The sequence below is a fragment of the Coregonus lavaretus genome (assembly GCF_964263955.1).
Source record: "Coregonus lavaretus genome assembly, chromosome: 3".
NCBI classification, from domain to species: domain Eukaryota; kingdom Metazoa; phylum Chordata; class Actinopteri; order Salmoniformes; family Salmonidae; genus Coregonus; species Coregonus lavaretus.
The window spans coordinates 16,160,802-16,175,767 of record NC_139990.1 but is presented as its reverse complement, the minus strand read 5'-3'; the positions used below and the strand labels follow the sequence as shown (position 1 = coordinate 16,175,767).

Here is a 14,966-nt window from a genome sequence, read left to right as displayed (position 1 = left end):
TAGTTCCGTCAGTTCAGCCACAACTCAATCCACATGCAATGAATGAAGTAGTGTGGGACGATCGATCTATGCTGGTGGTGCATCACACTTCGCGCTATGGGCAGAATGGGGAACAGTTATTCAGTTGTTATAGGTCAGGCATTAGACTTGGTGATGTGCCACAACACATGCTGTGGAGCGATTATGGTTAATCAGAATGACAGCGACATAGCGTGGCATGGCAGGTTTGGGTTGTGCCCCTCAGGGCAGGGTACCTGAGCAGGCTTGTTCAGCCTGTCGGCGGTGGAGGTAGGTGGGCAGGGAAAGGTAGAGGCCCAGCTCCCCCTGCATTCTCCAGCTAGTCCAGTAGTGAGGAGGAGGGGGACCGTGGACCCTGGAGGCCCTGTTCAATGTGGACACTGCCAGAGATGAGGTCAGAGGTCAAGGCCTTCAGCAGGCTGCTTGAAGGTGCGGGACACAATATCTGGCCACTGCCGCCCAGCTAGGCAGATTGTTACCTCAATTAATTGTTTATTTATTTATTTAACCTTTATTTAACTAGACAAGTCAGTTAAGAACAAATTCTTATTTACAATGACGGCCTAACCCGGCCAAACCCGGACGACGCTGGGCCAATTGTACGCCGCCCTATGGGACTCCCAATCACAGCCGGATTGTGATACAGCCTGGAATCAAACCAGGGTCTGTAGTGATGCCTCAAGCACTGAGATGCAGTGCCTTAGTCCGCTGCGCCACTCAGGAGCCCAATTAAGAAGTAACCTAATATCTAATCTTACTAAATCTAATATCTAGCATAAGGATAGACTTTGGATAGAAAGCTGTCAGGAAAACACATGATTGTCTGTTTACAGACTGGTGAGGATGTAGGCCTATTGTATGTACATATTGTGATGATACATAAACCGCTGCTCTCTTGCAGAGAGAGAATGGATGTTTGCATTCTGTGGATCCCTTATGGTATATGACCAATGACAGGGTTATATACACTGAGTGTACAAAACATTAGGAACACCTTCCTAATATTGAGTTGCATCCTCTTTTGCCCTCAGAACAACCTCAATTAGTCTGGGCATGGACTCTACAAGGTGTCGAAAGCGTGCCACAGGGATGGAGGCCCATGTTGATTCCAACGCTTCCCACAGTTGTGTCATGTTGGCTGGATGTCTTTTGGGTGGTGGACCATTCTTGATACACACGGAAAACTGTTGAGCATGAAAAACCCAGGAACGTTGCAGTTCTTGACACGCTCAAACTGGTGCCCTTAGCACCTACTACCATAACCTGTTCAAATGCACTTAAATATTTTGTCTTGCCCATTCACCCTCTGAATGGCACACATACACAATCCATGTCTCAATTTTCTCAAGGCTTAAAAATCCTTATTTAACCTGACTCCTCCTCTTCATCTACACTGATTGAAGTGGATTTAACATGTGACATCAATAAGGGATCATAGATTTCACCTGGATTCACCTGGTCAGTATGTGTCATGGAATGAGCAGGTGTTCCTAATGTTTGTACACTCAGTGTATATGATTTAACCATTGAGCCATGGGATTAGCCAGGAGACATGGAGGGAAAATAACAGCAGCTGCAGGATTTAAGACTTGCTGAGTGTGCAGAAGTGAACCGTGAGGTGTGTGTGTCAATGTAGCAGCCAATCAGAATACAGACTCGGAAAGCCTATCAGGTCCAAATTATGAGTACTATCATTTCTGTTGTACACAACTCTATGTTCAGCATGACAACAACGTTAGCCAGATGTCCACTGTATGAATACTGAGTGAGTGTGAAATGGAGTAAAGTATCTATGAGGACCACGCCTTCAGAATGGCATAGGAATTTTCTAATTGCGTCACAACAACTGTTACTATACAGACTGTTGGGATGGGCTCCGACCTAGAGCAGCTGCGGCATGCTGGGTCAGAGGACACGGAACACTGAGGCAGCCAATCAGAGCCCTGGACGCTCTGGAGTCGCTCCCAGCCTGTCAGAGGAGTGCCAGTATGGCGCTGTGTGTGTGTGTGAGTATGTTGTGCTTGCATAAACGCGGCAAAGACGAGCCCTCTCTTAAGAGACTGTCTCGCTGTACACTGAAACTGCAGACTAGGGCCTTTTCTCGTTTGAGCCAGAAACAGAAGAGTCTTCGAGGAGTGTCAATTTGTTAATAGGCAAATGGAAGACGGTCCTCCCTTCCTCGATAGCCTCCTTTTGGCGAGGAAGCACAAGTGTCTCCTACTGGAGTCCTTTGCGAAAGAGTATTGAAATCTTTCTGATTGAGAGGGGGTCAAATACTTACTTCTCTCATTAAAATGCAAATCAATTTATAACATTTTTTACATTTGTTTTTCTGGATTTTTTTGTTGTTATTCTGTCTCTCACTGTTCAAATAAACCTACCGTTCAAATTATAGACTGATCATGTCTTTGTCAGTGGGCAAACGTACAAAATCAGCAGGGGATCAAATATTTTTTTCCCCTCACTGTATGTAGTACAATTATAATCAGTACATTATGGAGTGAAACAACTGTACAAACAGGGAGAAGAGGCAGGGTAAACTCACCAAGCAGAGTGGGGTTGCTGTTGCGGTTGGTGGGTTTGGGTGGGGGTACAGGTGGCTGCTTGGCATGGGGGGGTACATGGGGAGGAGCAGCCGATTCCCCCGTGGTGGAGGAGGGGGGTACCTGGCTGGACCGTGCAGGGGGGACGGGGTTGGAGTGCGTGGGAGGAGGGTCATCACTGATGACCAGGGAGACAGTCCTGGGTGGCTTGGCCACCGCTATAGTAGGGGAGGTAGAGGAGATAAAGGAGGAGGAGGGTGGAGTGGAGGTCTGGCCAGGTTCCGTGGAGGAGGTGATAGTGGGGTGGCTCTTAGGAGGAAGCATGGCCTGTTTGGTAGGAGGCGGCTCTCTCCGGGAGGAGGAGGAGTCACGGGTGGAGTCAGGGTCTGGGGTGTGGCTAGGGGCGAAGCGGACACCAGTGGACTCTACAGACAGGGACAGGACATGGAGACACACACACACACACACAGAGAGGGAGAGGTCAGGAGGACAATACGTTTCTATTCCCCCATGGTCCCTGGGGCTCAAAGCGCAACCACAACAAACACACTGTTACTGTACAGTGCTGAGCACATAGAACACAGAGCTGAGATGAGCTGCAACACAACGTTGGACAATAAGCAGCTTTATAACAGATTAACTAAGTAAAGACGGATTCTGGTCAAGTCCTCTCACAGGGGTGAGAACAAGGAGAATCACAGAGTTACCAGATATACAACACAGAATCTCCTAGACACTCAACTAGCAGACAGTAACACATTGCACTTGCAAAGTGCCCAATACACTGGGGTTGGTGGTGCATTGAAGTGCTTATTTCCACTAAAAATTGTTTAACTTCTCCAACAACTGCAGAGCAACCTTCAGACATACAAGCAAGTGCATTTACTTTTACGCCCCAGGCTGTTTCTTACCTGCTCGTCCGCGGGTCTCCCCTCCTTTGGTCTCCTCAGATGGCATGTACCTGGGCAGGGTGCTCCCGCTGTAAGCCTCGGAGGCAGGGCGGACCCTGCTACGGAGGTCCTCTGAGGAGGTCTTCTGGAGACTCGGCCTTAGCTCCATCTCAGAGTGGGGTCTGACCACAGGACGACCCTCTTCTATAGGTTTCAAGAGGGGCTCTGGTTTCCCAGCCCTAGGAGGACTCCTTCTCCGATCCCTCTCTTCCCCCCTCTTTTCCCCATCGTCTCTGCGATCACGATCATCTCTCCTTTCGTCTGGCTTTTCACGATCGATTCTCTTGTACCGGTCATCTTTTCTTTCCCGGTCATCTCTCCTCTCTCGATCCTCTCTCTTCTCGTCTCTCCTGTCATCCCTCCTCTCTCGATCCTCTCTCTTCTCGTCTCTCCTGTCGTCTCTTTTCTCACGATCATCTCTTCTCTCTTTTCCCTCTCTTCTGTCATCTTTTTCTCCTCTCTTCTCCTTGTCCTCCTTCCCCCCCTCTTCTCTCCTCTCTCGATCATCTCTGTCCCTCTCCTCTCTCACTACTCTATCATCTCTCCTCTCCCTGTCATCTCTCCGGTCTCTCTTTTCCCTGTTGTCTTTCTCATCCCTCCGTTCGCCTCCCTCCCTGTCTCTCTCCTCCCTCTCCCTCCGATCCTTTCTTTCTCTCTCCTCCCTGTCATCACGAGGATCTCTCCTCTCCTCTTTCCCATCTCTCCTCTCCTCCTTCCCATCTCTCCTCTCCTCTTTCCCATCTCTCCTCTCCTCCTTCCCATCTCTCCTCTCCTCCTTCCCATCTCTCCTCTCCTCCTTCCCATCTCTCCTCTCATCCTTCCCCTCTCTCCTCTCATCCTTCCCCTCTCTCCTCTCCTCTCTCTTGACCTCTTTCCCGTCTCTCCTCTCCTCTCTCCGGTGCCTCCCCTCCTCTGGAGCAGGTCCTCTCGGTAGTGACCCTCCTCTCCTCTCTGACACGTCAGACGGCAGTCTGCTCCGTCTCTCCAGATCTATGGCCGATAGCCTGGCGTGTGAGTCTACATCCAGTGGGGCTCGGTTGGAGCGCGAGGCGTCGGAGGGCACCCTGCTCCTGCTCCGGGGGTCATCTGAAGGGACGCTGCCCCGGCGTGGGTCCTCTCCCTGGGGCAGCCAGGTGGGGTTGAGCCCTGGGCCTGCCTCCCCCCGGGACACCCTGACCCCTGACTCTGAGACCCGGTCAACATCCGTGGGCACTGGCTGGCCATTCTTCAACACCGAATCTTTGGAATGGTTCACATTGTTGCCCTCTGTGACACAGAAACGCATAATGATGGAATTTGAGGTCAGCAAAGATATTCTCTACATCTCAACATTCTCTAAAAGTGTTACCCTACTATAGTTTTGTTTCTCGTTGATAAAATATAGGCTCTTGTATCTCTTTAGGTCCTTTGCCTACTCCACAATGATCAGGGCCTGTAGCCACAAAGCATCTCCGAGTAGGGAGTGCAGATTTAGGATCTGTCCATATAATCTTATTTATTATGATCAAAAAGGCCTGATCCTAGACCAGCACCCTACTCTGAGAGGCTTTGTGGATAGGCCCTAGTCTGCATACCATTCTCTGGGAGTTCTTTCAGCACTCCTCTGTCGATCAGCTCCTGACGAGGTCTCCTTACTGAGATCTTCCTCTCCAACACTGAAAGTAAACAAATGCTTAATTTTTTCCCTTAACAGAGGTGCCTTGATGAGTAACCGTGTCTGACACCATGAAGACTTGAGCTGACTTAAGATAGAAGTTCAACTTCAACACGTCCTTACAATAAATCCATACATAAATTTGCCTACTTATAAAGGGTAGGTACCTATTGAGGTTTCGATAAACGTCTCACTGCTCTTCTTCTTCCTCCACTTCCAGGGCTTGAACATATTACCAAAGCTGGAGAACTTGCCCTTGCGTTTGGAGGGAGGGGTTCCGCCTGATGAGTTCCCTCCCTCACTCCCTGTTGTACTCTGCTGCAAGTCCACCTCATCATCTGGAGAAGGAGGGAAAGAGGGAGAGAGAGGGAGGAAGAAAGGGAGGGAGAGAGGTGAGTGTCATGACACTTATTACAAGACATAAAATGAAGGCATGGGCGGATAGAAAATTATAAAATAGGCCTACTGAACGTGCAGCCCTATTCGTAAAAAAGGGATCCATTTCACATATAGACTAGGCCCTAACTAACTCTACAGTGCTACAGTATGTCTCCAACAGTAACGTTACAGAATGTGGTATTATATTAGGATCCCGATTAGCTGTTGCGAAAGCAGCAGCTACTCTTCCTGGGGTCCACACAAAGCATGAAACATGACATAATACAGAATATTAATAGACAAGAACAGCTCAAGGACAGAACTACATCAATTATAAAAAGGAACACGTAGCCTACATATCAATATATACAGTGGGGAAAAAAAGTTTTTAGTCAGCCACCAATTGTGCAAGTTCTCCCACTTAAAAAGATGAGAGAGGCCTGTAATTTTCATCATATGTACACATCAACTATGACAGACAAAATGAGATTTTTTTTCCAGAAAATCACATTGTAGGATTTTTAATGAATTTATTTGCAAATTATGGTGGAAAATAAGTATTTGGTCAATAACAAAAGTTTCTCAATACTTTGTTATATACCCTTTGTTGGCAATGACACGGGTCAAACGTTTTCTGTAAGTCTTCACAAGGTTTTCACACACTGTTGCTGGTATTTTGGCCCATTCCTCCATGCAGATCTCCTCTAGAGCAGTGATGTTTTGGGGCTGTCGCTGGGCAACAGACTTTCAACTCCCTCCAAAGATTTTCTATGGGGTTGAGATCTGGAGACTGGCTAGGCCACTCCAGGACCTTGAAATGCTTCTTACGAAGCCACTCCTTTGTTGCCCGGGCGGTGTGTTTGGGATCATTGTCATGCTGAAAGACCCAGCCACGTTTCATCTTCAATGCCCTTGCTGATGGAAGGAGGTTTTCACTCAAAATCTCGATACATGGCCCCATTCATTCTTTCCTTTACACGGATCAGTCGTCCTGGTCCCTTTGCAGAAAAACAGCCCCAAAGCATGATGTTTCCACCCCCATGCTTCACAGTAGGTATGGTGTTCTTTGGATGCAACTCAGCATTCTTTGTCCTCCAAACACGACGAGTTGAGTTTTTACCAAAAAGTTCTATTTTGGTTTCATCTGACCATATGACATTCTCCCAATCCTCTTCTGGATCATCCAAATGCACTCTAGCAAACTTCAGACGGGCCTGGACATGTACTGGCTTAAGCAGGGGGACACGTCTGGCACTGCAGGATTTGAGTCCCTGGCGGCGTAGTGTGTTACTGATGGTAGGCTTTGTTACTTTGGTCCCAGCTCTCTGCAGGTCATTCACTAGGTCCCCCGTGTGCTTCTGGGATTTTTGCTCACCGTTCTTGTGATCATTTTGACCCCACAGGGTGAGATCTTGCGTGGAGCCCCAGATCGAGGGAGATTATCAGTGGTCTTGTATGTCTTCCATTTCCTAATAATTGCTCCCACAGTTGATTTCTTCAAACCAAGCTGCTTACCTATTGCAGATGCAGTCTTCCCAGCCTGGTTCAGGTCTACAATTTTGTTTCTGGTGTCCTTTGACAGCTCTTTGGTCTTGGCCATAGTGGAGTTTGGAGTGTGACTGTTTGAGGTTGTGGACAGGTGTCTTTTATACTGATAACAAGTTCAAACAGGTGCCATTAATACAGGTAATGAGTGGAGGACAGAGGAGCCTCTTAAAGAAGAAGTTACAGGTCTGTGAGAGCCAGAAATCTTGCTTGTTTGTAGGTGACCAAATACATATTTTCCACCATAATTTGCAAATAAATTCATAAAAAATCCTACAATGTGATTTTCTGGAATTTTTTTCTCAATTTGTCTGTCATAGTTGACGTGTACCTATGATGAAAATTACAGGCCTCTCTCATCTTTTTAAGTGGGAGAACTTGCACAATTGGTGGCTGACTAAATACTTTTTCCCCCCACTGTACACAAACTATCTAGGTCAAATAGGGGAGAGGCGTTTTGCCGTGAGGGGTTAATTTATCTGGGGGTTTTTTAAACCAGATTTGCTGTTCATTTGAGCAATATGAGATGGAAGGGAGTTCCATGCAATAATGGCTCTATATAACACTACGCTTTCTTGAATTTGTTCTGGATTTGGGGACTGTGAAAACACCCCTGGTGGCATGTCTGGTGGGTTAAGTATGTGTGTCAGAGCTGTGTGTAAATTGACTATGCAAACAATATGGGATTTTCAACACATTAGTGTTTCTTATAAAAAGAAGAAGTGATGCAGTCAGTCTCTCCTCAACTCTTAGCCAAGAGAGACTGGCATGCATAGTATTTATATTAGCCCTCTGATTACAATGAAGAGCAAGACGTGCCGCTCTGTTCTGGGCCAGCTGCAGCTTAACTAGGTCTTTCCTTGCAGCACTTGACCACACGACTGGATAATAAACAAGACACAACTAGAGCCTGCAAGACTATGAACTAGGCTTGAGCTAGTTGGTGCTACATTCCACTGCCATCTTAGAGTACAGAGTGTCGGTGTCATACTAGACCACAGTACAGACTCTGAGCCAGGCTTAAAGCTGAAGGCTGGTCTGAATTCCATTCTTATTGGCTGCTGAGTTGTACCAGTTGGCAGAGATTCTTATGTTGGTATGTTGATAATACGTCTTTGGCTGCTGCTCCAACTCAAGAGTTTCTAACATTGAACTGAGACCGTCGTTTCATTCTGGTGGTGAGAAGTCGGAGTAGGATGGTTTCAATACAAACATAAGTCAAGAGTCACACAGTCAAGAGTTACACACATAATTACCACAGAAACTGCATTCAAAGAGCATAATATACAAACAAGCAACACGTTAGAGAGGACAGGGTTAGGTTACTCTCCCAGAAACCATGACTCATAACTGGTCTCCAGCTGATGACATCACATGCTGCTGCAAACCATGTAACAGATCCAGGAAGACTGGGTGTGAAATATCCACCTATTCTTAGGTGATGAGTCGACTTGTTGCATAAGACAACGGTGCTTAGGACAAACAGCAGACTGATGGTTGACTGACTGAATCAAATGCACTACCTAAGGAACCTGCCAGGAAGCTGTGAATAGCATGAGGTTCCCACACACCCAGTTCACATTGAGTTCTATATAAAACGCCAGACATATGTTACAGTCATCTGCCTTATATTACTGAGGTCACACCAATCCAGTCTATGGGTCACACTTTAGGACAGAGCCAATTTGCAACGTCATCCTCAATTCACTCCTCCACCCATCTCTCCCTCATCCTCCTCTATTCTGACTCTTAGCAGACACCCTGGAATGAGAAAGAGGGATGAAAGGTAAGTGGAAAGCAACAGATCGAATTCTCTCGATTGGCAATTTGACAGATTCAAAGAGCTAGAGGGAGAGAGAAGGCATATCGTGCCCTCAGGCAAAAGTACAACTCTGTCCTCGCTCAGTTGTGACAGACTAAATAGTATGAATAGATAAAAGAATGCTAAAAACAGGATAGAGGTGCAATTCACTACAGGCAAGGGTGTCTGCTAAACAAAATAATAATGTTATAAAAGACGAGCAGAGGAAAGAGAAAGAGACGGCAAAAAGAGAGAGGTTGGGAGACAAGACATGGCAAGATGTGCGAGACGGGGCCAAGATTCAGGAGGGGAAGATGGGAGTGCTGATATCCCTGCGGCAGGCAGGCGCCAGGCGCACCTCAGTTCCACAGAACACTGTTTGAGAGAGACCGAAAGAGACAGAGAAGCCAGTCAGTGCCAGCAAAAACAAAACAGAGAATCTCTCTGTACTTTGCTCCGTTCAACTTTCCCTCGATCCTGACTAGTCTCCCAGTCCCTGCCACTGAAAACCTCCTCACAGCATGATGCTGCCACTACCATGCTTCACTGTAGGGATGGTCTGGGGAAGGGTAACAAAACAGTTCTGCAGCACTGAAGGTCCCCAAGAACACAGTGGCCTCCATCATTCTTAAATGGAAGAAGTTTGGAAACACCAAGGCTCTTCCTAGAGCTGGCCGCTCGGCCAAACTGAGCAATCGGGGAAGAAGGGCCTTGGTCAGGGAGGTGACCAAGAAACCAATGGTCACTCTGACAGAGCTTCAGAGTTCCTTTGTGGAGATGGGAGAACCTGCCAGAAGGACAACCATCTCTGCAGCACTTCAGCAATCAGGCCTTTATGGTAAAGTGGCCAGACGGAAGCCACTCCTTAGTAAAAGGCACATGACAGCCTGCTTGGAGTTTGCCAAAAGGTACCTAAAGGACTCTCAGACCATGAGAAACAAGATTCTCTGGTCTGATGAAACCAAGATTGAACTCTTTGGCCTGAATGCCAAGCGTCACGTCTGGAGGAAACATGGCACCACCCTATGGTGAAGCAGGGTGGTGGCAGCATCGTGCTGTGGGAATGTTTTTCAGCGGCAGGGACTGGGAGACTAGTCAGGATCGAGCGAAAGATGAACGGAACAAAGTACTGAGATATCATTGATGAAAACCTGCTACAGAGCGCTCAGGACCTCAGACTGGGTCAAAGGTTCACCTTACAACAGGACAACGACCCTAAGCACACAGCCAAGACAGCACAGGAGTAGCTTCGAGACAAGTCTCTGAATGTACTCGAGTGGCCCAGCCAGTGCCCGGACTTGAACCCGATCGAACATCTCTGGAAAGACCTGAAAATAGCTGTGCAGCGACGCTCCCCATCCAACCTGACAGAGCTTGAGAGGATCTGCAGAGAAGAATGGGAGAAACTCCCCAAATACAGTTGTGCCAAGCATGTAGCGTCATACCCAAGAAGATTCTAGGCTGTAATCGCTGCCAAAGGTGCTTCAACCAAGTACTAAGTAAAGGGTCTGAAAACGTATGTAAATGTGATGTTTTAAATTCGCAAACATTTCTAAAAAACTGTTTTTGCTTTGTCATTATGGGGTATTGTGGGTAAATTGATGAGAAAAACAACAATTTAATCCATTTTAGAATAAGGCTGTAAAAGTCAAGGGGTATGAAAACTTTCCAAATGCACTGTATGTATCTGTTGGTCACAGAAGCCTTTTTAAAAAATTGATCTCGTCACGGTATTTCTATGCATTCAAACTGCCATCGATAAAATGCAATTGTGTTCATTGTCCGTAGCTTATGCCTGCCCATACCGTAACCCCACTGCCACCATGGAGCATTCTGTTCACAACATTGATATCAGCAAACCGCTCGCACACACGACGCCATTCATGTGGTCTACGGTTGAGAGGCTGGTTGGACGTACTGCTAAATTCTCTAAAACGATGTTGGGAGGCGGCTTACGGTAGAGAAATTAACATTAAATTATCTGGCAATAGCTCTGGTGGACATTCCTGCAGTCAGCATGCCATTTGACCGCACCCTGGAAACTTGAGACATCTGTGGCATTGTGTTGTGTGACAAAACAGCACATTTTAGAGTGGCCTTTTATTGTCCCCAGCACAAGGTGCAACTGTGTAATGATTACGCTGTTTAATCAGCTTCTTGATATGCCACACCTGTCAGGTGGATGGATTTTCTTGGCAAAGGAGAAATGCTCTCTAACAGGGATGTAAACAAATGTGTGCACAAAATGTGAGAGAAATAAGCTTTTTGTGCATATGAAACATTTCTGGGATCTTTAATTTCAGCTCATGAAACATGGGACCAACAACATGGGTCCTCAACTGGCAGCTTCATTAAAAAGTACCTGCAAAACACCAGTCTCAACGTCAACAGTGACGAGGCGACTCCGGGAGGCTGACCTAGGCAGAGTTGCAAAGAAAAAGCCAAATCTCAGACTGGCCAATAAAAATAAAATATTAAGATGGGCAAAAGAACACAGACACTGGACTTTTTCTTTGCAACTCTGCCTTGGTCAGCATCCCAGAGTCGCCTCTTCACTGTTGACGTTGAGACTGGTGTTTTGCGGGTACTTTTTAATGAAGCTGCCAGTTGAGGACCTGTGAGGCGTCTGTTTCTCAAACTAGACACACTTAATGTATTTGTACTCTTGCTCAGTTGTGCACTGGGGCCTCCCACTCCTCTTTCTATTCTGGTTAGAGCCAGTTTGCGCTGTTCTGTGAAGGGAGTAGTACACAGCGTTGTACGAGATCTTCAGTTTCTTGGAAATTTCTCGCATGGAATAGCCTTCATTTCTCAGAACAAGAATAGACTGACGAGTTTCAGAAGAAAGTTATTTGTTTATGACCATTTTGATCCTGTAATCGAACCCACAATTGCTGATGCTCCAGATACTCAACTAGTCTCAAGAAGGCCAGTTCTATTGCTTCCTTAAATCAGCACAACAGTTTTCAGCTGTGCTAACATAATTGCAAAATGGTTTTCTAATGATCAATTAGCCTTTTAAAATGATAAACTTGGATTAGCAAACACAACGTGCCATAGGAACACAGGACTGATGGTTGCTGATAATGGGCCTCTGTACGCCTATGTAGATATTCGATTTAAAAAAAATCAGCCGTTTCCAGCTACAATAGCCATTTACAACATTTACAATGTCTACACTGTATTTCTGATCAATTTGATGTTATTTTAAAATGGACAAAAAAACAAGGACATTTCTAAGTGACCCCAAACTTTTGAACAGTAGTGTATATATATTTTTTGTTTTGTTTGTTTTTGTTTTAAGGATTTTTGAAATTCTCCCGTGACCCCATTTTCATATCAGGTGACAAACATGGGGTCGCGACCCATAGTTTGGGAACTACTGTTCTAGCCTGAAGATTACATCAGACCTAATGCCAATATGCATCTTAAAACATGCATCTAGTATGCATAATATGTACTGTAAATAGTTCCACATCCAGGCCGCATGACAACTGTGCTGGTCTGGAAACAGTCAACACTCAGAGAGATGAAGTTCCCTGCAGTACTGTACATCTTCTCAAGGTTAGTCTAGGCTAAATGTATCAGCAGCAAAGCTCAGGACATTATATTTCATTTGGGTACAGACAGTTCCATACAGGAACAACTGAGGAATCATACTTTATCATGGTCACCAGAACTGGCAATACCAACTGAACTTCAAACACCAGCAATCACCATGCCAAGTCACCATAACTGTTAGCCTAGCTATACTGTATCCTATATTAAATCATTTCGGATTAAGTCTAAGCCTGAGTTTACGTTGCTGTGAATGATACACCTCATTCAAATGAGTGCTCCTTTTCATGTCCCTTTAAATTCAGAACACTGTTGTCAGGTCCATGTATTTCTATGAGATAAACAAGTGTTTGTCGGTTCGGTTCAGTTCCTATATGGGTCTCGTGTGATCTCCGGTTGACCGCGGAGAGGTCCTAACCTCAACTGTATGGCACTGCAGCGATGCAGGGGACAGGGTGCAGTGGTGGGCGGTGAACATTTACTCTGTCAAACACATTGGCCTCACAGCTGTCTCACACTGCCACATACTATATCCTGGACAGACAGACTAAATAGGTTCTGGGAGGGGACGGAGAGGGGGTTGGTGTCTGTCTGTCTGAGAGAGAGGCCACTGCTACAGAGACTGATAGGCCATCACAAAGAGAGAGAGGCCACTGCTACACAGAGACTGATAGGCCATCACAAAGAGAGAGAGAGGCCACTGCTACAGAGACTGATAGGCCATCACAAAGAGAGAGAGAGAGAGAGGCCACTGCTACAGAGACTGATAGGCCATCACAAAGAGAGAGAGAGCTTGACATCCATCCACAGGTTGAGCACTGTCTTACTGGCATGCAAGCTACGTATATTACAACAAACCTGCGCACACACACACGTCTTGTTTGAACCGAAAACTGCGACAATATTGTCAAGGTGAATGTACTCATTGTTTCCCGGCTTAGAAAATCCACCTGCTGCCATTACTGTGTTAACATGACAAGCAGAGAGAAGCAGAGACAGCTGCTAGAGTAGCCTAATCCTTGGCTTGCTCTTACGCAACCAGCAGTAATACTGAAGGCTCCATACGGTAAATGACCCATACCAATGCCATGACACGCACTGAGTCAACATAGCTTCTGATAACTGCATGGAGTAACGTAGCCATAAAGTTGGAATGACATTCTATTCCTACGAGCGTAGCACTGTGGTGGTATACCATGCATGCATGCAGTGGAAGTATACACAGGAGAGAACTGTACATAAGAAATACAATTATACAGTGTGGGAAAAAAGTATTTGATCCCCTGCAGATTTTGTACGTTTGCCCACTGACAAAGAAATGATCAGTCTACAATTTTAAATGGTAGGTTTATTTGAACTTCATTTGAACTTGAACAAAATAAATTCCAGAAAAACGCATGTCAAAATGTTATAAATTGATTTGCATTTTAATGAGGGAGGTAATGAGCTGAGATTAGGAGTACTCCCTTTAAGAGTGTGCTCCTAATCTCAGCTTGTTACCTGTATAAAAGACACCTGTCCACAGAAGCAATCAATCTATCAGATTCCAAACTCTCCACCATGGCCAAGACCAAAGAGCTCTCCAAGGATGTCAGGGACAAGATTGTAGACCTACACAAGGCTGGAATGGGCTACAAGACCATCGCCAAACAGCTTGGTGAGAAGGTGACAACAGTTGGTGCGATTATTCGCAAATGGAAGAAACACAAAATAACTGTAAATCTCCCTCGGCCTGGGGCTCCATGCAAGATCTCACCTCGTGGAGTTGCAATGATCATGAGAATGGTGAGGAATCAGCCCAGAACTACACGGGAGGATCTTGTAAATGATCTCAAGGCAGCTGAGACCATAGTCACCAAGAAAACAATTGGTAACACACTACGCCGTGAAGGACTGAAATCCTGCAGCGCCTGCAAGGTCCCCCTGCTCAAGAAAGCACATATACAGGCCCGTCGGAAGTTTGCCAATGAACATCTGAACGATTCAGAGGAGAACTGGGTGAAAGTGTTGTGGTCAGATGAGACCAAAATCGAGCTCTTTGGCATCAACTCAACTCGCCGTGTTTGGAGGAGGAGGAATGCTGCTTATGACCCCAAGAACACCATCCCCACCGTCAAACTTGGGGGTGGAAACATTATGCTTTGGGGGTGTTTTTCTGCTAAGGGGACGGGACAACTTCACCGCATCAAAGGGACGATGGACGGGGCCATGTACCGTCAAATCTTGGGTGAGAACCTCCTTCCCTCAGCCAGGGCATTGAAAATGGGTCGTGGATGGGTATTCCAGCATGACAATGACCCAAAACACACGGCCAAGGCAACAATGGAGTGGCTCAAGAAGAAGAACATTAAGGTCCTGGAGTGGCCTAGCCAGTCTCCAGACCTTAATCCCATAGAAAATCTGTGGAGGGAGCTGAAGGTTCGAGTTGCCAAACGTCAGCCTCGAAACCTTAATGACTTGGAGAAGATCTGCAAAGAGGAGTGGGACAAAATCCCTCCTGAGATGTGTGCAAACCTGGT

At 46.3% G+C, this 14,966-nt stretch overlaps 1 protein-coding gene across 6 annotated transcripts in view; it reads right to left on the bottom strand.

Annotated features, from left to right (window-relative positions):
* LOC311120464 (uncharacterized protein) overlaps window positions 1-14,966 on the bottom strand; it is a 44,941-nt gene that overhangs the window by 8,107 nt on the left and 21,868 nt on the right. For all 6 annotated transcript variants that reach the window (XM_084157852.1, XM_084157851.1, XM_084157855.1 and 3 more), the window contains 4 exons: window positions 5,333-5,503; window positions 5,086-5,166; window positions 3,473-4,777; window positions 2,564-2,986 (listed from right to left, as the gene is read on the bottom strand). In XM_084157852.1, the coding sequence (XP_084013978.1) occupies window positions 2,564-2,986; window positions 3,473-4,777; window positions 5,086-5,166; window positions 5,333-5,503 (1,980 nt within the window). The remainder of the gene's footprint in view (window positions 1-2,563; window positions 2,987-3,472; window positions 4,778-5,085; window positions 5,167-5,332; window positions 5,504-14,966) is intronic.